Genomic DNA, 23,633 nt, shown 5'->3' on the forward strand with positions numbered 1-23,633 from the left:
TGTCTCTGGTTGCGCTCCTGTCAGTACCCCACTGCACTGGGGGTCAGACACAACCCAGGGACTCTTGGAACATAATTGAGACAGAAATACATGTCATGGCCAAGCATCTTTCCTGCTGCAGCCACCCTATGGCTAATGCTGGCAATTCTCTGTATAGGCAGATTCTTTTGCTCTGCATGTGCATTTCCCTATAAATGCTATGCTACTCCAGAAACTCGTTTTCTTTCTGTGCCTGTTTAATCAGTGCTATTATGTGATTTGTTGTCTTTATGCCTCTGAAGGTTGCTTTTTTGGTCTGTCATCTACACTGGACACTTTCTTCATCTTTCCCCAGCTTGATTTTTCTGCAGGCCCAGAGTAGGCTGCTCTAAAGTAAAATCCAGATATAGTCCCCTGCATTTGGAAAAGGCTGCTCATGCTAAAGCAAGCTGATGCTGCTGTTTGAGATAACATTTCCCTTATGTATCAGACCCTGTAGCACTGCGGTGGTTTACAGCCCACACAAAAGGATGCTTGGATCACTGATGGCACAATCTTGGTCCATAGGAGAGCATCAGTAGAGTTGTTTCTGTCTAGTACCCATGAACCACAAGCAAGAGTGCTGCTCTCACTTGAAATCAGCCTAAGACCTCCCTCAGGGGTGTGCTGCTGTTATTTGGCTTATTATTCAAGGCCCATTTGTCCAACCACATTAGCACAAGTGAGGGTGAGTTCTCCTAGTTCCTGGTGCAAGTAAATCCAAACTGACAGTCATAAGAGGTGGACAAGTGAGAAGTCATACTCTGGAACCAAGGAAATAATAGTTCTGATGTGTTTCAGGTTGAGAATCTTGCATGTAATTAGTACCAGGAAGCTGGAATTGACATGCTTGATGTCTGGTATTACACCTGGAGGATGAAACCCAAGAAGCTAAGCTGCTTCCTGTTGGATACTTGACTCTATTAAAGTGCATGGTGCAAGTGGGAGTAAAACCAGAAGGTCGTATGAAGACAGGCTGAGAAAGTTGGGGCTGTTCAGCCTGGAGAAGAGAAGCTGCGTGGAGACCTCATAGCAGCCTTCCAGTATCTGAAGGGGTCCTACAAGGATGCTGGGCAGGGACTCTTCATTAGGGACTGTAGTGGTAGGACAAGGGGTAATGGCTTTAAACTTAAACAGGGGAAGTTTAGGTTAGATATAAGGAGGAAGTTCTTCACAGTGAGGGTGGTGAGGCACTGGAATAGGTTGCCCAAGGAAGTGGTGAATGCTCCAACCCTGGCGGTGTTCAAGGCCAGGCTGGACAGAGCCTTGGGTGACATAGTTTAGTGTGTGGTGTCCCTGCTCATGGCAGAGGGTTGGAACTAGATGATCTTAAGGTCCTTTCCGACCCAAACCATTCTATGATTCTATGAATGCAATTTATTGACCCTCAATTCCCTTCATAGTCAGGGGAGCTGTGTCCCTCCTGGTTTTCACTTAACAACCACTTTAAGAGCTATATTTACTCCTAGTGCTGTGCTGTTCGGAGGCCTAACTCTTGCCTATCCCCTGTCCCCAGACTAGGCTCTCCAGAAACACAAAGAAGTGTACTTCTAATACAAAGTCTGGTTGCACTTCGGTGAGAGCCGGAGCTCCAGGCAGGGTCACCCCAATACGCCCAATGTGCATGTTGATTTAAGCAGGTCCCCCTGCCACTCCCTGTGCTGCTGCTGCTGCTTTTCTCCTCCCAGTGACTGGGCTCAGCAGTGCTCCCTGGAGCGGGGATGAGGGCTGGCTGCCGAGCACCTCGAGGGCTGTTCCGGGTGAAGGGGCCTCTTGTGGGTTTCTCAGGAGCATCATATGCGTCACTCGCCCGATTTCATCTCCAGTCCACCAGAGCAGAAGTGAACCCATCCGAGGACGGCTGCTATAAAAAGGCAGGGGAAGCCTGTAAGGGGTGTGCAGGGCTGTGGTGCTCACAAAGGGGATGGAGCTCTCCCATCGCAAGATGGGCTCCATCCCATTTTGCACCCTTCTTTGCTGCTGTATTAGCATAGTAGCAGGCAATATATTTGGTGAGTATGCTTGTTCTTTTCCTTTGTGTGGCCGTGCCCCCGTGATCTTTGTGCTGCTCTGTATGTTATCCCAAAGAAGTACTAATGATCTTGAATCTTACACTCTGCAGACGTAGCTAGTTATTGTGTGCTGTGCGAACTGAGCTTGGGTTAAATACCAAGCTGTAAGGATTTTAAATGGTCAGGGTTATCTGATGATTTTGGGTGGAAAGAAAAAGCTTTTCTGGAAGAACGGGCTGGGCTAGGGAAGGAGCTCGGGTAAGAAAAGGTGGTGCTGCAGGGATGTGAAGGTCAGGAGCCATCCGCGGTTCAAGAAGTCTCTAAGCTGCAAATTACTGGAGGCTGAAAAGTATTCAGAATACTTATGTGCTTGCACTGCTATGTGCAGTCATGCTCAGACCAAATACTGGATAAAGTGTTCTTTGGTCTAAATTGCTGTAGCTGTGGGTTTGTTTGTTTGCTGTGTTCTTACGGAACTAGTCAGTGGAATTAAGACCATGACATTCATTGGATTTTGAAGATGGAGAAGTGTCAGATCAACTAATCTGCTCTATAAAAAGAACCTACTGAATTCCATCATTCTCCTGAAATAGCATCCAAATGTGATTCTGAATTCATTAGGAACTGAAGTCAACTGTTTTCTTGCTTGGTGGCTTTAGTAGTTTATCACTTGCCCTGGTAAAAATTGAGAAGTGCTCCTAATATGAATTATTCTGGTGCTGACTGCTAGACATTGATCCTATTAAGTCTTTCATGAGATTAGGAAAAAATACCTTTCCTTTTGGTGGAGTAGAGAGTTACCTAGCTTCAATAAAGAATAAATACTCAGAAATACTAACGGTGATGTGTGTGGTTATGGCAAAGAGTTGTTTTGTGGTGATAGGGGCAACAAACTCTAAGTGAATTACCCCAGAAAATGATAGTCATACCAGTACAGAACAGAGCTGAGACTAATAAACAGAAGCCTTGGAAAGGGTTCATGAGCATCTCCATTTTGTCCTTATCCTGCAGCTGGGCAGACCAGTGAGTTTGTTCAGTATCCCCCTGTGCAGCCCCGTGCAGAAATGCACCCAGCAATCAATGGGGAAACAACTAGGAGGACCCATGAGCCTGGGGCTGTTATCATGCAGCTTTGGCACTAACAGGGTTTTGATAAGAACAGGCTTGTGGTGAAACCACCCTTACGTGTTTCCCTTCTTGCTGCTTTCAGAGTATCAGACAGAATCCCAACCATTACGTCCATGTGAACTGCAGAGGGAAAAAGCTTTTTTAGAAGGAGAAAGCTACATTCCTCAGTGCTCAGAAGATGGCCAGTTCAGGTAATTCATCCCTGCTTTTATTCTGCTGTTACACAATGTACCTTTCATTGCTAATGAAAGCTTTGCTTTAGCCTCTGTTTTGAGGAGCCTCCGTACTGGTGGACTGAATGGTGAGGGCTGCAGGAGACTAAAGTGACTTCATTGAGCCATGTTGCAGATCCAGCCTCTCTTGAATGAATTCCATGTTACTGGAAATAATGTCTGGGTTTAGAGGTCAATCGAACACCAACAGGCTAATCTTGGCAACATTATTTGCGTGTTAAATACCCTGTGAAGGTTGTTGTGTACCTGTGTCTTCCTACACATGCTTGTGGGCGCTTGGTCTGTGATCAAGTGTGCTGGCCGGCACAGCTGAGCCAAGGTGACTTGAGATGTTTTCCACTCTGCTGTAAGTGACACAGTTTGGTTTCCTTCTAAGGCAGTAAAAAGCCCATGGAGAGCAGTGATTTAGAGAGCAGCGTGTTGATTGGAGATGCAAGATGTTAATGAGTTAAAGCTGAGGCTGTGTTGGGGAACAGATTCTAATGTTCTCTACTACTATCTTACTGTTGTCAAGGTGAGGGGCCTTGACCATTCTACATTTGACTTAGAAAATATCTCAAAATGTATAGTACATCTCAAATGCTGAGAATCCAGATTGTATCCAACCTGCTTGCTTCTGACTTCAAGTCACTTACCTGCAGTTCCTTCACAGAATTACTAGAATTAAGAGCTCCCATCAGGAAGAGTTAAAGTCACCTGAAACAGCCCTTTCTGATTCCATTATTTGCAGTGTTAAAGTACTTGAACTTGCTTGGCTTGCTGTATGTTTTTGTTACTGTCCCATACTGATTCAGGACTCTGTCACTAGCAAAGTAAAATAGTTGCTTGTGATCTCCTTCAGGACTGTACAGTGCAGTAGGAATGGTCTTTCCTGTTGGTGTGTGGATGAGAATGGCATTGAGGTACCTGGTAGCAAACAGAGCGGATATCCTGTATCTTGTAAGTCACAAGCTTCTATTTTTGTTCAGATGATTGTGTAAAGAACCATTTAAATCTGCATTTGAACTGCTGAAATCGAGGACAGGTTAGCCCCAGGCTTTGATGGACTCTGTTGTAATCAGAACTTGCAGCTCTCAGAAAGTTCATTTGATGTCTTAATAAATTATTCAGTGCCCAACAAGTACCTTCCTCTAACAATGCCCCTCTCTGACACTACAGGCTTATCCTTCTGCCAGCTGCAGAAGCAGAGGATCTTGGTGAGCCGATACATCAACAGCAGTAGCATCTCCTACATCCCTCAGTGCCTCGATTCAGGGGCTTTTGATGTGGTGCAATGTGACACAGAGCTGGGTCAGTGCTGGTGTGTTGATCCAGAAGGAATGGAGATTTATGGCACCAGGCAGAAAGGAAAGCCAAGGCGGTGTAAGTAATATTCAACAAGATGATGGGGCTTGTAGGTTTGAAAGGTTTGATGTGCATGAAACGTGGTAGGTAGATCAGGAGCTTGGACACTGCAGCCTACACTTATCGTATAGAAGTATAAGTGCTTAAATGAGGCATTTAAGTCACTATTTCATGGAATCATAGAATATTTCCCTGCCCATAGCAAGGGGGTTGGAACTAGATGATCTCAAGGTCCTTTCCATCCCAAATGATTCTATGATTCTATGATAATATCTCAAGTTGGAAGGGACTCATAGGATCACTAAGTCCAACTCATTGCTACTCTTAAAGACAATACAAGGCACCTAGGTGTCCACATTCAATGTAATGAATCTAACCCCCTTCCAAACCATGGGGTGGCTATTCAGCTGCTCGTGGGAAGTTAAAACACCAATAAATGTTACCTTTGTTTGCCATCAGGTCCAGGGAACTGTGAGATCCGAGACCGCCGCATTCTGCACGGGTTTGGGGAGAAGAGCCCACCACAGTGCTCAGCAGACGGAGAGTTTCTGCCTGTCCAGTGCAAGTTTGTCAACACAACAGACATGATGTTTTTTGACCTCCTTCATAGTTACAACAAGTAAGAGCACAGGATTCTGAACACGGAAACAATCCTGCATACCTCTTCAAGTCACTGTATTACTGCACCTTTTTCCCCACAAGGAGCCTTTCTTCTGTGACTGCACACGATGCTATTTCCTGTTAGTCACTGGACCAAGTAAAAACCTTTTCTTCTGACTTGAATTTTCTCATTTAGAAAAATCTGATTATTTCATCCCTGAAGTTCAATTAGTGTGTCCTCAACACATTGTGATCTGTATTTGGAAAAATAGCCAGGGCTACTTTTCAGACAGACACACAACAGCAAATGAGACATGCACAAGGAACAGAGGAATTCAGGTGTAAATATGAAGTAGGAAAGATGATTCCATGTGGGAGATGAAAACAGATGGTCTGACAGACAAGTGGCAACATGCAAAGAGCAAGTTCCATGTGACGATGGGAAACTCTCATCCATTTAGGTAGTGCCAGGGTTGTTCACGCAGGTGAATCAGCAAGTGATGAATGGGTGTGCTGACATGCAACTGGCTTTGGGTGGTTGGAGAGGACTGGAAAACACTGGATCAAATCCTTGTCCTGTGGAGGAACTGGGAATTAATGTTCAGGTGAAGAAGTAAGGGCTGGGCAAAGGGAACTGCAGGGAGAGGATGCTCAGACTTCCCAGGGAAACCTTTTGGTCCCTGGTGAAGTGCTGTTAATCTTGGCCTCTCAGTCAACACATTTCTCCAGTGGAGGGCAGTGGAGTAAACGTAATGTCTCGTTCTGACTTGGCTCAGGAGCAGCAAAGGCGTTTTAGTGTAAATGGCAGGTTTGCTGGTTTGAGGATTTTCTTTCTTAATTTAAGCAGACCTGAAAGGCAGGCCCAAGTGCACAGTGCACATTTGTCAGAGCTTCAGGAGAGGTTATTTTGGCAGGAGCAAAATAATCCGTCTGCTGGGTTTGTTGGCCTGTGGAGTGTGGAAATTCTAAAAGAGCAATTGCTGAGGAGAAAGCAGTGCTTTAAATGGTCATTTTTTCTTCCATTGGGAGACTTGTCTGCAAAGACCCAAGAGGGTGGCATTTTCTTCTGTCCATGTCATGTAATTAATCACAGCAGGGTCATTTCACTCCCAGCTGTCTGCCTTTCTAATTATGGCATTGACTTAACCCGTTGCCATCGTATCTGAGCATCTCAGGTCATTAATGTATTTATTTTTGCATTATTCCTGCCTGAAATGTCATTATCCCATCCCATAAGCAGGAGGTCAGAATACAGAGTTAAAGGGATGAGTTCCACAGTGAAAGACTATAGCAGAGCAGGGATTTAAACCTGTGGTTTATGTTCATGTAGAGCAAGTGGAGCAACTTTCTGTGGTTCCACAGACTGATGTTTGAAATGTAGACATATCGCACCAACTCCCTTCCCAAATTGTTTCCTTAAACGTTCACAAATATTCCAGAGTAAATTAGTATGTTAAAAAATAAAGGGGGGTGGGGTGGAAGGGGGAAGGGGACAGGAGAAATTCAGAAGCTTGGAGCTAAACCTTTCCCAAAGGAAGACTTTTGGAAGGAAAGAAAGATGTGCCCAGTTTTCCTGCCTCACCCCAGTAACTTGGCTGCTGTTACTTGTTTTATACAGGCTGTGCCAGGGTCCTACTTGGATGGGCAGCCATATAGGAAACCCTGAAGCAGATTGATGGGAATGATCAAAAAATCAGGAGTCAAAGAGGATCTTTTTACTGTCTTGCTCTAATTTTCATCAGACTGAAGACCTTGTGTCAGTGTCTTTATCCAGCTCACTGAAGGTTCTGCCCTATTATGTCTTTTTTCATTGGCAGTGGGAAAAAAACATGATTTGGTTTTCTCCCTGGATTTCTGAGTAGTCAATGGGAAAGGCAGCAGTAGCTTGAGCTACACATATGAGACACAGAAAGGGTTACTTGCAAACCTGCTTCTGATAATCAGTGATGAGTTGCCTTTACTGGAGGCCAAGAGCACAGACTCACAGTTTGAAGAAAAGGTCACCAGCCTCACATTTATTTACTTTCCCATATTTTTAAGTGCAAGAATTCTTGTTGAAACACACGGATACACTATAAATTTATCTATAACTTAGACGTAGCCATCTTTGCTTTGGCCATTGTTTTGGACTGGGTTTGACAGATGAGGTACTTTGTGTTACCTCTACTCGTCTCAAGGGCTGTGATTAAGAAGAGGCTGAGAAAAGAAAACGTGGTAGGAAGTGAGATTTCCCAGCTAAGGTGAGAAAAGTTCTGTCCTCTTGTTTGTGTGGGCCTAATTTATACCCGTTTGTACTTTATCTAGCTGTGCTCTCAACCTGGAACAAAAATAACCAGAATGACAGGATGTGACTACACATCTGCCCCATGCAAAAAGTAGTGTAATTATGCATGTGAATTCTTAATGTTGAGAATGCAAGAAAGCAGCATGAAGAATTTTCTCATTGCATCCTGTTTCACTCAGCTAGATCACAGAATCACAGACTGGTTTGGGCTGGAAGGGACCCTAAAGATCATCTAGTTCCAACCCTCCTGCCACAGGCAAGGGCACCTTCCACTAGACCAGGTTGCTCAAAAACCCGTCCAGGTTGAGGCAGAGGTGATGAGCTCCAAGGACATGAGCAGTGCAGAGATCTGTCTTTGCATATAAGGAGTATTGCTTCTAAGAAGAGAAAAGATCCTATTCCTGACTGGGCAGTAGCCATAATTCAAGGGAGTCGAAAGCTCTTAAAATATCCCGAGCTATTTATGTCCATGTATACATAGAAGACCGTAGAAAGATGGTATTTATCTTTCAAAAGGCATTGTTTTAGTGCTGGCAGAAGCCCCTTTGTGCCCTGAAGTATGACATTTTGATAGTTCTTCTCATGCCAGTGTCAGCAGTGGAGCAGGATTTGACAATCCAAAGTGGAGGGAGTCAGTGGGCTTTTAATCTGAAGATATCGAAGAGTGCCAAAGCGAAGCAGCACGATGCAGGGATGTGCAAACTCTGAGACAGGATAACACTGGGACAACTGGAGGTTACCAACCTCTTCCTCTCCAAGAGGCTGATGTTGCTTCCTCTGTTCCCCATCTTGTGCTTTGGTGTGCTGAGGAAGCAGTAACGTCTTCAGCTCTGCTGCCAAAAGGTGGCAGAGCAAGACAAGTTAGCCTCTTTCCCAGCTGATCATGGTCTAATCCACCATTAGTCTTAACTGCTAAGTGTCCTTCCCTGGTAGAAAATGAATTTAAGTAATTCTCCAAATGCCTTGCACAGAAAATCACACTTTCCACTTGCTAGATTTTCCCAAATAAGCCACATGCAGCTTGGACACCAGGCCTTTATCATATTTCAGGGTATATGTCTGTAAAATAATATGACTGGTTTGGAACTTGGCACTTCGAATCTAGAACAACTGATCTTCTGCTTGCTTGGAGAAACCCTGGAGTGTCTGTCAGTTAAGATCACATTTATTATGTTTTTTCCAACTTCGACCTATTAAGTTTCCTTCCTAAATCTGGCTCTTGTTGCTCCTAGAATATTATTGGAAACTACTGTCTCTATGATCTCCAGAAGTAAGAGCCAAATTTTACTTGTAATATGTTTAAAAACCCCTTTCTCCTGAATCTGTTGAGCCATGCTCTGAAAATGAAAAAGATTCATGAGGTTTTTATCAGCTTTAGTACTTAATTCGGTGCAGAAAGCATACGTAGCATGTAGGGAAGAGGAAGCAACCTGTTCGTTTAGGCATTCTGCCATCCTCTGAAGATTTGTGGAAGGAGATAATGAACGGGTGTTGTAATGACATCAACCATAGAATCAACTAGGTTGGAAAAGACCTTTAAGATCAACAAGCCCAACCTTAACCTCAGGTCTGCCAAGTCTACCACTAAACCGTGTCACATCAAGCCAACCTCTGTCTATTTAATAGTCTGACAGGCTTTCAAGCATGAGAATAGAATTGAAAATGAGTTAGATGTACCCAGTCAGATGCTGGGGACCTACTTAGGAAGGGACAGAAATCTATATGGAGGGAGGTTGTCTTGTTTTCATTTAAAAGAATGGCATTAAGGAGACTTGTTACCCTGCTGAAACATCGATCTGGATCATGTCTGGTCACCACAAGGAGACCAAAGGCTTTTGTAGTGTCTTTGTGCTCTGCTGACTTCCTCGCTGTACAAGTTTGGGAGGGAAACACAAGTGATGCTTTGTTGCTGTTGACAGCCCTCCCCAGGCTCTTGACAGGAGGCTGCTTTCCCTTCCAGGTTCCCAGGGGCTTTCCAAACATTCAGCTCCTTGCGGGAGACGTTCCCAGAGGTCTCTGGGTACTGTTACTGTGCGGACAGCCTGGGGAGGGAGTTGGCAGGCACTGGTAAGTACCCTCCAGCATCTGATCCTTTAACTTGAGTGGCTTTGAATTCCCAAGGGAAAGGACAAATAACAAGTATCAGTTGTCAGATTCTTTGCCACTTCAGTTTCATTCTTACAAGGAATAAGACCACTGTGACCACAGGAAAGGCTGGAGCACCCTAATGAAATCCCATCCTTAGGATCAATGCCTCATTCAGCAAGTGGAGTTGCTGCATGGGAGCTAATCCTGTCCTTTTTGAGATGGTGGATTAGGATTTCTGAATGTCCAACCTCTGCCCACACTAGAAAGCTGTGTCCTATTCAGTAAGTCCAGTTAGCAAATGCAGGGGAGTATAAAGGGCCTGGAGACTGAACAGTTTTCTTCTTGCTCAGATAGAATCATAGAATGGTTTGGGTTGGAAGGGATCTTTAAAGATCATCTAGTCATAATGCCATGGACAGGGACATCAGATGGTCCTTCCTTTGCTCTCACAGCCCCAGGGTATCTTTTAGGCATGCTAATAATGATGGGACACCTTGCAAGAATTAATGGTTTTTCCAAGAAGGAGGAATGAGGAGGTCGAGGACTTCCAGCTCCTCTTCCTGAGATACCATGGTTTTAAAACTTGGAAAATGCAAAGCATGATCGCTTAAAATTTAGGTGGTAGGTGAGAACTTCAACATTCAATTCCCACAAGGGTGAGAAGTTCTCAAAACGTTTATGCATTCAGGGCAACTACCGCAGATGTGGGATTTTTGGTATGCGACCAAAATGATTGGGAATTTCTTTTTTTGGTAGCATCAGTTTCCAAAATTCCATCAATTACTCCATTGCAGACTGAACCTAACAAAACCACAGCACAGTGCCAGTCACAGGGTGTTCCTCCTGCTTGTTTTGATAGACATCAAGGTGTAAAGTGGGCATTCAGCAGTGGGCTGCATGGTGCAGTGTAAGTTCATATTTGGCCTGTTTAGATGTCTAGTTTTCTCTTTCCTGATAGGTTTGCTGCTCTCACGTAAAGCAGGTGACTTCTCTCTGTCTGAAACCAGGCTCTATGCTAAAGTCTCTCTTTCCCAGGCCTGGAACTGCTGCTCAATGAGGTTTACGACACAGTTTTCTCTGCGCTGGAGCCTGCCCGCACGTTCACAGAGAGCAGCTTGTACCGGATCCTGCAGCGGCGGTTTCTGGGGGTGCAGCTCGCTACCTCTGGCAAGTTTAGATGTAAGTAGCACCCAGGCGATGCCCTGTAAAGAAAGTGGCAGTTTTGGCACTTACGTGTGGCAGCTGCCCTTGGAAGAGTTGCTTTAGGGGGCTCCTGCACTACAAGCATGTGATATCAGTGTTTCAGAGCAAGAATCAAGACCCCTGAATTGCATCTGGCTGTAACCTTTGTATTGTATATTCTTACCAGGAGATTGTACCTGGCCTCTGATCAGCACTTTCCCATACACTTGAAGTTCCCATTAGTTGAAATCCCACGAATTCCCAGCATCACTTGCCCTGAGATTATAGAGATGGATCTGGTTATTTATTAAATGAAAAACCTGAGAAAATGCTGCCTAATTTATGTTGGAACACCCAGAGGTAGGAAGGATCTTCCACTGAGAAAAACACACTCAATCCCCAGAAGGCTGCACGAAGAGTTTATAGTGCTTTAGCCAGCAACGCTGGACTTCTGGAGCTGCCCTTGGGTCTATTCCCTCCCTGGTCGGGGCAGGTAACTGGGGAGTTTCTATGGGACAATGAACTCTGTGTGACAGGAGGTCGGGTACCTCCTTCTTCTGCACCAGAGGCCAAGAGAATGCCTTGGCTGGGGAGAGTTTGAGCCCTGTGGTGTGATCCTTCATCCTCCCATCCAAATTCCTCTGACATTGCTGCCTGGCCCTCTCTAGGGAGTTGCATGACCAGAGGTATTAAGTAGATACCGATGCAAGTCTTCCAGCCACACAGTCACAGGGGTTTTCTTGTTCTGGGACAATCTGGAAAGCATCTCCCTGCTTCCCTGCTAAGTGCTATTGAGTAAGCTCTGACTATAGCTGGGGATGCCAGCAAAGGTGAAGCTGTAACAGCCACAAGATGGAGATGTGACCACGTTTGTCAGCCGCCGAGGGGGTGACTTAACCACTGCCACCTGTAGCCACACGCATTAGGCTTCCTTGTTGTGAGGTTTCCTTGGTGATCAGGTTGCTCTGATGTGATGCTCTTAGTGCCTCAAGCTGGTAGCTGAATGTAGCTGGAAAGCTCTTGAAGGTGACAAACGTTTAGGTTTTTGGACTGCAGGTTCATATAAACAAGAAAGATTTCTGTTGCAGTATTGGAGAAAATTTGCTTTATGGAGTTTTGGCTTCTCTGCCATGAAGGGCAGTTTGACAGGAATAGGGTCTTCAAATCCCTGAAATTGGGTGGTCCCAGACAAAATCTCCCCAGCCAAGTGCAGATCCTTCTGCAGGAGCAGTGCCTCATTCTCTTCAGAAACATTGGTGTTTGCCTTCATCTCAGTCTCTCAAGCTGCACATCTATCTCTGCTGACCAGCACTGCGTTTGCATTAGGGGACAGAGCTCACCCAGCCTCCCACAAGGCTCTCTGAGAGAGATGCTGCTGCTCTGCCTGCCACTATGGCTGAAAAATGTGTTGAGGCTTTATTTTCTGTTTAGTTTTCAGAACAGAACACCTACAGTAGAAAACACTGGGTCCAATTGTCCAGGGGAAAAAAGGATGGAGAATTTGCATTTGGGGCTGGCAAGTGCCACTGAAAATAGGCAGGAAATTAAAGTTGTTTTCCTATTTTTTCTCTCCCAAATAGGCAAATGATGGGATCAAGCAGAGATGGGTCTGAAACTTCAGCATTCAGAAGCGTTCCCTCCTTATCACATCCTGTTTTCCTTTCAGGCCCCTCAAAGTGTGAGGCAGAGCGGTACACAGCCCTGCGCTACCAGCACGTCTATGTGCCGTCGTGTGATGCTGATGGGGGCTACACGCCAGTGCAGTGTCAGCAGGGAGGACAGTGCTGGTGTGCTGACACCAAAGGACAAGAGATCCAGGGCACAAAGAGACGAGGACAGCCCCCTGCCTGTGGTACGTGTGAGGTCTGGAAAAGTGAGCTCATCTCCTGATGGCTTTAGAAAGAAACTCAAAGGACCAGTCCCCTTCTCAGCTCTGGTGTTCAAAAACTGACATATGAAAACCTCCCTGGGGTTAAAAGCCACATTCTAACAAATTATTAAATATCACATTAATTTTCCTTTATGACCTTTTAGTTTTGCATACTGCAAGGCTTTTCTTTGCAGCTGTGACATCTGCCTCTTGCGTCCAGGAGGTGGGGTGTTAGGTCGGAATATCTGGGATGACCCAGTGATGGTGGTTTTAGGTTTTAGCTCTGTCCTTTGGTGAAATGCTATGGAATTTCTAAGGCATCTCTCATCCTGAGCATTTTTTTCCTTGTCTCTGACACTGCATATTTGGCCATCAAAATTGTTAAATCCAGTAAAAAAACAAGCCCCCAGACAGTTCAAAAAAGGTGTACGGGTTGGGGCTTTGAGAGATCTCATGAAGAATACACCATCAAATCAGTGCACCTAATGGAAATGACAGCAGAAATGTCCAAGGGCCAGAGGGGAGGAGGAAAGCTAAAAACCTTCACTCTGAAGTGCTTACCTAAATCTTCAGGATTGCGCTGGAGGGCTGGGGCAGAGGGTCTTAACACAGGGGCTGCCTTTGGGGAACATAATTGCTCTGTCTGTGAGACGCAGTCTTACCATGCAGCTAGAGGAGGAGGAACCCACTGTGGGTGTCATGCTCCAAGTCACTCGGAGTGCTCTGAAGAGGCTTACTGTGAAATGAGAACGTTAGCATGCCTCCGAGGCTGATCACCAAGGGTATTGCGAGAGAACCTCCGAGGGGCCTCGCCGTATGTTGGGATGGGTTGTTTTCTCTTCGAATGTGCTTTGCTGAGCCCTCCTGATGATTTTCTTGGTGTGGGGGGGAGCAATGACTTGGGGCTGATTGTAGCTTTTATTGGCGGACTCAGGAAAGTTAAGCAGGGAAACATTTCTGCAGAGGTTTTGCAGACTGGCTCCTGAGAAGGCTGTTTCATGGAGCTATAGCTGCAGTCTGTACAGACAGCTCCCTGCCATGTGCGTGTCTCCAGGTCTGCTGCTTTACTTCTCTTTAATATCTCTGGCTCTCACAGTCAGCAGCGTGAAAACTGGAGGAGGAGGAGGTATAGGTGTGGGTAGCACGCTGGGTACTCGCATGGCCTGAGGCATCAGGCAATCCTGAGAGGGACGTGTCTCTTTTCAGACCTTTTACAGTAAATTTACCCCAGCAGTGCTTTTCTGTTTATTCCTTCTCCCTATGCTTTGATTTGATTCAACAGTGGGTAGGAGGGGAGAGCATTTAAAGACCGTGATCCTACATTTGCTTCGTATTAGTCTACTTGTGGGATTGTGGCTTACCCTAACTTATTGGTCCCCAGAGGAATGTTCTTCATCCCTCTTACCAAGAGCTGGAAACAGAAGGGGCCTATCCTACAGAAAATGCCTTTACAAAGGAACCACTGTGAGGCACCCTGAGCCCCAGCCAGGAACCCTAGAGCAGGACAAGGGTGCAAAAGGAGGAGTGAGGAAGGTGCTGATTATAGAGTCTCAGATTTACCTGCTGATCTATTTTAACGGCTTTCAAGATTTCCTGCTTTTATCCTTACTGTTAACAGGATTTGTGACTGCCTTATCATATTGACTAAACGTGGAGTAAATGGGGGTGACGTGGGTGAGCCCAAGGGAGGCCAAGGACCGCGGTGGTGCTTAGGGAGAAAGCGTGAGAACCATGGGAAGTGCATATAGCTTCCATATATCCCCCTGCAGGAAGGCAAGGCCTCAAACTGGAGGCTTGAATCCAGATCGTTGTGTTCAGCACATCATCTTCCAGGCATTTGCTTAAATGCCCTTTAACCTTTTATCCCTCCAAGCATCCTCTGGCAATACACTTCATGGTCATAATTATGTGCTCTACCTCTGACCTATTCCAATTCCTATAATGTGAGAAATACCTAATAACAATTGTCTATTCTGAATGATGTGAAGAATCCTGTTTATTAAAACCCGTTAGATTATTTGTTTGGTCCAAGCTGAACAGTCTCTCCTACTGGAAAAGTTGTTCTGTCCTCAAAATATTTTTGCATCTCTTTTCCATAATTCTCCCATTTTTCAAGGAAACCGTGTGACACGTGATTCAGGCTGCTGCCTGCGTTCTGGAGAGGAGTCAGTGCCCCTAACCAGTCATGTCTGGTTCTCAGTGCCTTTATATCTACCAAGTCTTTCCTTTTTTGATGTCTTTTGAGCCTTCAGCTGACATTTTCAGATGTTCTTCTTCAGCGATGTGTTCAGTCCTAACTTGCAGGCATTACTATGATGTGTGAACATACAGATGGGCTGGATGCAGGTATGCTGATGGCATAGCTTGGGCTAGAATATGAGTGGTACTGTTGGTACCCTCAGTACCCTGGCGTTTGACTGTTTCTGTTGAAACTGTGTTTTTTTCCTGTTAGCACTCATTTCTAAATGCCACCTGGTTCTTAGCACTCCATTACTGCTAAATTCAATGATTTGTTTTGAAACCTCTTGTAATGAACACTTCCTGTAATGAAACTTAAGACCTAGGTAGGAAGCTTCCATAAGTTCCTCATTAGTGGGCACTGATTAAAATAGCTTCCTGTTTTTCTGCAGTGAATTTCTCTTTCTGAGGTTCACATGTTGAACCTGGGTCATCAGAGGTTTTCATTAGAAGCAGGCATCCTACCAGAGAGTTAAAGTATTTGGAGAAGACTTTACTTATTCTTTCAGCCACAGGAACAGGAATGAGGATTTACACTGGGCAACAATAGAACCAGACAAAGGCTGCAGAGCAGACAACTCAGACACGGTGAAGGAATATTTCCTTATATTTTCTGTCTTGACTGGAGAATTTTGTTTATAGACCATATTCAGCAACAGTTCAGATTTGCTTATCAATGTGCAGGATGCATAGTTGAGGAACTAGAGACAAGTTAAATTACACTTTTATGTGGTTTCTGCCACATAAAGACTGCTTGAAAGATGGCCACAGAGTTACAGGGCTTGGAGGTTCTAATATCTGAAGGGAGCCTACAAGGATGCCAGAGAGGGGCTCTTCATCAGGGACTGTAGCGATAGGACAAGGAGTGATGGGTTTAAACTGAAACAGGGGAAGTTTAGGTTAGATCTAAGGAAGAAGTTCTTTACAGTGAGGGTGGTGAGGCACTGGAACGGGTTGCCTGAAGAAGTGGTAAATGCTCCATCCCTGGCAGTGTTCAAGGCCAGGTTGGACAGAGCCTTGGGCGACACTGTCTAAGTGTGAGGTGTCCCTGCTCGTGGCAGGGGGTTGGAACTGGATGAACTTAAGGTCTTTTCCAACCCAAACCATTCTATGATTCTATGAGAATGTGCATTTATATTATTTCTTTTCAAAATCTTTGTCTAGGTGAAGAACAAGTGTGCATCTCTGAGAGGCGACGGGCCCTGTCGAGGATCTTCTATGGCCCTGCTGGCTACTTCAGTCAGCCCAATTTGTTTTCTACACCAGATAAGCAGTCAGAAGAAATATCTGGGTTCTCAAGACCCTGCCCTCCCTCCTTCAAGGAGCTGTTTCTGGACTCTGGATTGTCATTGCCCATTGCAAAAAGCCCGTACGTCAGCCAGATTCCTGAGCTAGAAACCACCCTTAGTGAAGCCATCACGGGGATGTTCCCATCAAGGGAACTGGCTCAAGTGGCACTGCAGTCTACCACCAATCCAAAGCGTTTCCAAGAAAACCTCTTTGGAGGAAGGTTCTTGAAGAATTTGATTCAGTTTAACTTCACAGGGGCACTTGGCACTAGTGGGAAGTACAACATTGGCCAGTTTTTCCCAGAGGAAGATGTGGCAGAGAGGGATAACGGCCAAAGCCTTCCAGAATCAGCTGAGGCGTTTTCATTGGAGGTATCAAAGGGGAGCTCCATTTTGAGTAAACCTCTTGTAGGCAGCTTTGGCCGCACAGTAGTTCTACAGGACAACCAGAATATGATGAAATTCCTTTCCTCTGTTCTGGAACTGCCAGAGTTTTTCACTTTTCTTCAACAAATGATTTCTGTCCCCAGAAGCGTTGCTGAAGATTTAGGTGAAGTAGTGAAACTTGCACTGGGGTCTGAAGACTGTAGCGAGGAGCCAAGGGACCTGTTTGTTCCAACATGCACCAAGGAGGGGAGGTATGAGGAAATTCAGTGCTATGCAGGAGAGTGCTGGTGTTTGGACACTTCAGGTAAGGAAATTCCAGGCTCAAGATCTCAAGGCAAACGTCCAAGGTGTCCCACTGATTGTGAAAAGCAAAGGAGAAACCTGCAAAACTTGAAGCAAAGCCTGCCTGCGGGATCGGATCTCTTTATTCCCTCTTGTACCGAGGATGGAGACTTTCTTCCACTCCAGTGTTATGGGACGAATTGCTTCTGTGTTGATTTGAATGGCAAGACTATTCCAGGAGTAAGGGGAAAAGCTGGAAAGACAATGCAGTGTAAGTCCTAGGGACTGGGAATTAAAAGATGCTTCCTATTGTGGTGGGATTTCACCATTCTTTCTTCATAACTGATTTTACCTGGAGATGTATGGGTGACGTATGGAAGCAATATTGTCCCCTAAGAAGGGCATAAGCAAGTCAGCCCTGCAGTTGCAGGGGAATAGTGGAAAATACAGTGTATGTAAACCTTGATATCCAAAGTCTTAAGGATGGTTCCTTCTTCTTTCAGTGCATAGGGTAGGCACTCTCAAAGCAGAGGAGCCTGAGGTGTTGCCTTGTAAATGAGCATGTCATTGGCATATGTATCCACCTAAGTGCATAGCGAGTGTGTATAACATCCATGGTGCTCATGAGACTGAATGTGACCCACACTGGGTGAAAAAGCCCTTTTACTTGTAGGACCAAGTCACCTGGGCATGGTCACTGACTCATCCTTGTCCTGAGAACTGAAGAGCTTCAGTGCCTTAAACCATAACTCTTTTTTAGTCATTTAGGTCAAGAATATATCCTCAACTTAGTACGATGTCACAGGAGCCCAAACACAGGAGAGGGATTCAAAGGCTAATCAGTTCTCATAAAGGTCATGCAGTCAGGCCAGAGAAGTGAGTTGAAAATGACTTGTTAGACATCAAGTTGGCATCACAACTTGCTTACAGACTGTGAATTGCCTTTTCTTGCCCTTCTATTACTGTAATACAAAGGAAGAAAGAAGGACATAGGCTGGATATATTTGTCTTTCAAGTTTCTGTGAACTGAAAATGGCAAATGAACAAGGAGAACAGACCAAGAGAAGAGCCTGCTTCTTGTTTTGGAAGGAATAGAAGAGTATCCAGCAGATGACAATGGTACAGAGCGAAGGAGCTCCTTTGAGTACCAGTTTGCAGACTTAGTGGGGAGTTTATCACAATGATCTCAATTGGTAGGGGATTTATATCTAGCAGCCCATCTGTAGTGCAATCGAAAGTAAACAGGTTCATAATTCTCTGGTGCCAAAAAGGAGATCAGCTTCTGTGTTTTGCTAGCTTTGTAGAGCTCCTTGGTGGCAAAATGCAATTTGGCTCTGGAGATGGCAGAAAAGGCTTTGGAAACAAACTCATTCCGGCATTTTGAAGGGATGGTGTTTTTATAGTCAGCTGCAATACTCAGTAGGGAATAGGAAGAGAAGACAACAGAATCTGAAAATTCCGGTTAGGTCCAAGGGGAAATAAAATCAGTATCATCCTACAATTCAAACTGTTGCTTTTGCAGAGATTGTTGAATAAAAAGTAATTAGTGGATTACGAAGCGTATCTGAAAATAACTTGTGCGTGTGAACAAATTCAGGAAGGCATTTAGTGGCATAGAGCAACTATCTCCCCCCAGTAGGAACTGCAGGCACCTAAAATGCTCAAATATTTTTATATGCATCTTTCAGTGCTCACATGCCTTGGGAAATCTTACCCTGGTTCATCAAGGATGCTTGATAGCATTAGCCTTCTTAGTAACAGACTAGAAACGTGGTTGTTAGTACTGGGATAAGTGACCAAGTTTTAGTGTTTATAGTACTAAGGGGGCAGGTGGTACTGTATATCTTCAGTGCACTCATAAGATGTGCTATGTGTGTTTTTCCTTTCCCCAGGCCCAAGTGCTTGCCAAGTAACAGCTGGTGAGGAGTTTCTAAAGGCTGTGAGGCTCCTGTTGTCAGATCCCAGTGCTCTGCCTCAGCCCTACAGCGCTTACCTCCCTCAGTGTGATGCTGAGGGTGCCTGGAGGCAAGTGCAGTGCAGTGGTCCTCCTGAGCAAGCCTTTGAGTGGTACGATAGGTGGATTGCAGAGAACAATGAAGGCAAAAGCTTGCCCGTTGCTGATCTACTGAGCATCATAACTGGATATAAAGAGGCATCTTCCAAAGGCTTCTCAGCTTTTGTTAAAGCTTTGTATGAGGCTGGGCACCAGAATATCTTCCCAGCCTTCACCACGTATTCCTCCTTCACTGAGCTCCCACCTGAAGTGCTGGAAGGAAACTTGACCTATGCATCTGAGAACATTTTACTGGATCCATATATATTCTGGCAGCTTCTGGATGAGCAGCTGACCTATTACCCAGGGCCCTATACTGATTTCAGTGCTCCATTAAGCCACTTTGAACTTCGTGATTGTTGGTGTGTTGATAGCAAAGGAGAAATGCTGCAAGGAACAAAGGCAGATGTGAACCAGGTCCCAGCATGTAAGTAGCAGAATTTCTGGCACATAAGTAGCAGTGTTTCTGGTCTTTGCTTTTATGGCACAAGAAGAAAGTCCTTTCAATTGCTGTGAAGTAGGATACTTGTCAGAAAGATCATCAATATTGCTATTGCCGCTGGCCACCAGAGGTGGGGTTACTTATTTTGGATGAATAAGTGGTCTCTCAGCTTCGGGAATAAGGAGGAATAAAGTCCCATATCAAGTTCGTGTAGACTTTGTAATTTGGACAGATGATAATGCTTTTGAAGAAGATATTTATCCAGATGTCAAAGGACATTTTAAAGTTAGAAACAGTGCATGAAGAGTTCTATGGAAAATTCAGGACTACTCTGTGATGTAAATGGCTTTCAAGTCTGACTTTCATTATGCATTTCAAAATATAATGCATATTAGTGAGTGCAGAAGGAAATGGAAGATGCTAATTAAAAGACCAGTTAGTTTTCACATGCAAATCTTTACTGGATTTAGATGAAAAGCATTAATATACCCTTTGGTCCTATAGGTCCTGGTGTATGTGAAAGTGTTAAGCAAGAAGCCATGAAATTTATGGAAGAGGCAGAGCAGCTCATCCTGGCATCAAACCGTTCCCACTTTGCTTTCGGAGAGAGCTTTCTGCTGGCAAAGGGAATACAGCTCACAGACAGGGACCTCCTACGTTCTGTTCAACCCTACAAGTCAGAGGTGGTGGTCTCTGAGAAGCTGTTATCGGGCAGTGACTCTGCTCTCCAGCTGGCTGCACAGTCAGGTAGGGGGAAGAGAGACGAGAGCTTAATTAGATGGATTAATGCCCAGAATGTGTGCAAGACCACTCTGTGTCAAATGGAATTGTGCTGAAAAACAGGTGCAACTCAGCAGATATAATTAATCAGTGTAATTAACCTGCCAACCCAAGAGCTGATTTCAGCTGCCTTATATATATGACATGATGAATATATACGATCTGGACACTTACCAGCCTTTATGTCCTTGCATGCTTGTTAATTTGCCTTCTGAAGTGCAGGGAACATACAGGTGTTTGCAAACATGCATTTAAAATACCTCGTATTGGCCACTAACAGCTTTCTTTTACTTACCTTTTACAGTCTTGCATTTCTACTGGAGGAATCGCTTTAGTTCAAAAGGTTCTGCTGGGGAAGCAACTCAGCTGGGATTTCTTCCTTACATCCCACAGTGTGATGGCTTGGGGAACTGGGAGCCAACGCAGTGCTATGAGAGCACAGGTGAATGATTGCTAACAAGGTGCTTTGAACAAAGAAAAGCTAAGCAGAGTTCTAATACAACACATGGAAAACCTGTATTCTTGTAGCCAAACTAGAGAGGGGTGAAGTGGATGGAAAATTGACTGGATTGAGGGACTTAAGTGGCAGCATATTGGGGCTCAAAAATCAGTCAGTGTTCAGTTGCTTGGTGCTAGTAGTGTTCCTTGGGGTCGGTTCAGGGGCTGGTATTGCTTAATGCCTTCATTAGTGACCAGGATGATGAGATGGAGTGCACTCTCAGCAAGTCTGTGGGTGATATGCTGCAGGATCGGGATGCAATGAAAGAGTCTTACCCGAACTGCTACATTTCCATTCTCACCACTGCTCTCAGGTGTGGTATGCTTATCTCTGGATATCAGAGTGAACTGTGACTTAGATTTACTGACCACTTTCTGTAGCACAGCAGAGGATGAAAATCCTCCCAAAGCAGTACAGTATCTAAAATAAAGCTGCTTTTCTTCCCTGGCCAGGTCATTGCTGGTGTGTGGATGAGAGAGGACGCTATGTCATGGATTCCTTGGTGTCACGCTCAGCAGAACTTCCTAAATGTCAGTTGTTCTTTCTAAATATTTATTCTTACCTGTTTTAATGTTTATTGGCAATTCTAATATGATATGCCTGCATGAAGCAGTGCTGGTTTCTAACCACTGCAAGAAAAGAAGAACAAATTTTATGTTTTATGGGTGTTTTCTCTCTTACAGGCCAGACATCATGTCAGCGCTCTCGAACCAATGCCTTAATTTCCAGCTGGAGACAGAGCAGTTCAAATCTGGATGCCCCTACAGCTGATCTGTTTGTCCCCTACTGTCTTGAGGTGATTTAACCTGACTGAGGGAGGAAGAAATAAAGCCTCCCTGGTTTTGCTTACACCAGGCCAAAGGCCCACACAGTTTCAGTCTATGCCCCTTAAGCATCACTTAGTGCATTCCTATTAACCTGAAAGAAAAGGATAAATCAAAGCTAACAACAGGCATTGCTCTACATAAGGCAGAATTTAAATAGCTTTGAGATGGTGACTGGACATAGAAAGCTCTGTCCCTGCCTGCATTTCCCTCCTACAGGTTGGCTCTGCCTAGTCCTTTTGTAGGGCTAAGCTTAAAAGGCACAACTTAACTGATTGACGTTCGGGGAGCTCTTTCTTCCTGAGCTGTGAGAGAATGTCAGGATGAAAGGGATTTGAATGCAAGTATCCCAAAATAGGGTCTGTGTGCATTACATTAGGTAGATTGAATTTTAATATTATGTGTTTCATAGAATCATAGAATCATAGAATGGTTTGGGTTGGAAAGGACCATAAGATCATCTAGTTCCAACCCCCCTGCCATGAGCAGGGACACCATACACTAAACTATGTCACCCAAGGCTCTGTCCAGCCTGGCCTTGAACACCTCCAGCAATGGAGCATTCACAACTTCCTTGGGCAACCTATTCCAGTGCCTATTCCAGTTTTATTTCAACATGTTGTACTGATGGAAAAATAGAATCAAATATTTTAACCAACTTTTGGGGTATCCATTTTGGCATGTCTGTATTAATATGCATTGTTCTGCAATGACATGTAATTGTTTCTTTGTAGACAGGAGAATATGCTGTGCTACAGAGATCCAACATAGATATTTGGTGTGTAGATCCTGCGTCAGGAGAAGTATTTCAGCGTGGCACCAAAGATTTGGATGGCAATCCAGAGTGTGAGTAATGCTTTACCCACAGCCTGTGACACTAGTAGCAATGCCTATTGCTTTATAGCATAAGTGCTTTTCAGAATGATGCCACAGAGGGCTTACAGTTTAATTCCTCAGTGGTACGGTACATACGAGAACATCAACATTGAAAGGTTATCTCAGAATAGTTATCCTTTATTGACATCAGAAATAAATCAGTGAAACAAAGTGATGAATAGGCTTCTATGCATTATTTTTACCTTCCATTTCATACCACCATAGAAAATTCTTTGGGCTTGTGGCTGAGTTTTCCAAGGCAGTGAATCCTGAACTGTGGGAACTGGGCCATGTGCAGTCAGCATTTTACATGGTGCATAACTGCTCCATGGAATGCAATTAGATCTATAATACCTTTTTATGGTCTTCAAATAAAGACAGTGAAGTTTTGAAGTTTTATAGAAGGTGGTTGATCCAGAAAGTTGAAGAATCTCTTCTTAAGCTGAAGTATCCCTTCCTGTAGGAATTAAGATGCCCTATTGGCTCTGCTCTTCTGAACAGTACAGCCAGCCCCAGAGCCTACAGTGCTCCTGTGCTTGTTTCTTCAGTTCTTTAGTGATTTTCTGCTGCCATCTCCCAGAGGAAATATGGTAGAGTTGTCTGCTGGCTTCAGACAGACCTTCTCCCAGAGCATCTGTAACAGTAGATAGTTACTCAGGAGAGGTTGGTGAGTTAGATAGTACTTTCATGTGAGCCAGCAAATCTGCTTTCTTCTTCTTACATACGAGTTAATGATAGAAGTCCATGAGGACATGCAACAGGGGTAAGTAACTGCATGTTCATTGAGGAATTAGTTGTGTAATGGTTTGTTACACAGATTTACAAGCTTATTCTAACACTTGCAGATGAATAAAATTAGTAAGAACCAACTTTGTCCCAAGTTTGGATTGAACTTTTTGGATCTTTTTGTCAGGGGGTGATTCTGCACACTCATGTCCCTGTTTTGCTTGTGAGAGACCACAAATATTACTGCTCTGTGGTTGGGTATTTTTTCCAGATTTGAAGGTATGAAGCTGGGACATTTTGGTTATTTTAAAATATAAATGTTCATATTATTACATTTAAAATGAACTTGATCAAAAGCTCTTATTAAAAAACCATTCACTTGTTTTTTTTATATTTTATTTTAAAGATCAGCATCTAAAGGATACACCATTGAATTTATGGCAAAAAAAGGATGTAAATGCAATATAAATATAAATAT

The 23,633-nt window shown here is 44.4% G+C and overlaps 1 protein-coding gene across 1 annotated transcript; it reads left to right on the plus strand.

The window, feature by feature from the left end:
* Positions 1-1,963: 1,963 nt before the first annotated feature.
* Positions 1,964-22,399, plus strand: TG (thyroglobulin; the record flags this gene model as incomplete). Its single annotated transcript, XM_010019050.1, has 15 exons — positions 1,964-2,030; positions 3,241-3,349; positions 4,233-4,330; positions 4,550-4,753; positions 5,195-5,354; positions 9,580-9,686; positions 10,743-10,886; positions 12,556-12,741; positions 16,162-17,226; positions 18,848-19,435; positions 19,955-20,197; positions 20,535-20,672; positions 21,182-21,259; positions 21,413-21,525; positions 22,288-22,399. Coding segments are annotated over exons 1-15 (3,412 nt in total), but the record flags the coding sequence as incomplete, so codon positions are not given.
* Positions 22,400-23,633: the final 1,234 nt, after the last annotated feature.

This window comes from Nestor notabilis, unplaced genomic scaffold (assembly GCF_000696875.1).
Source record: "Nestor notabilis isolate BGI_N333 unplaced genomic scaffold, ASM69687v1 scaffold12767, whole genome shotgun sequence".
NCBI classification, from domain to species: Eukaryota; Metazoa; Chordata; class Aves; order Psittaciformes; family Psittacidae; genus Nestor; species Nestor notabilis.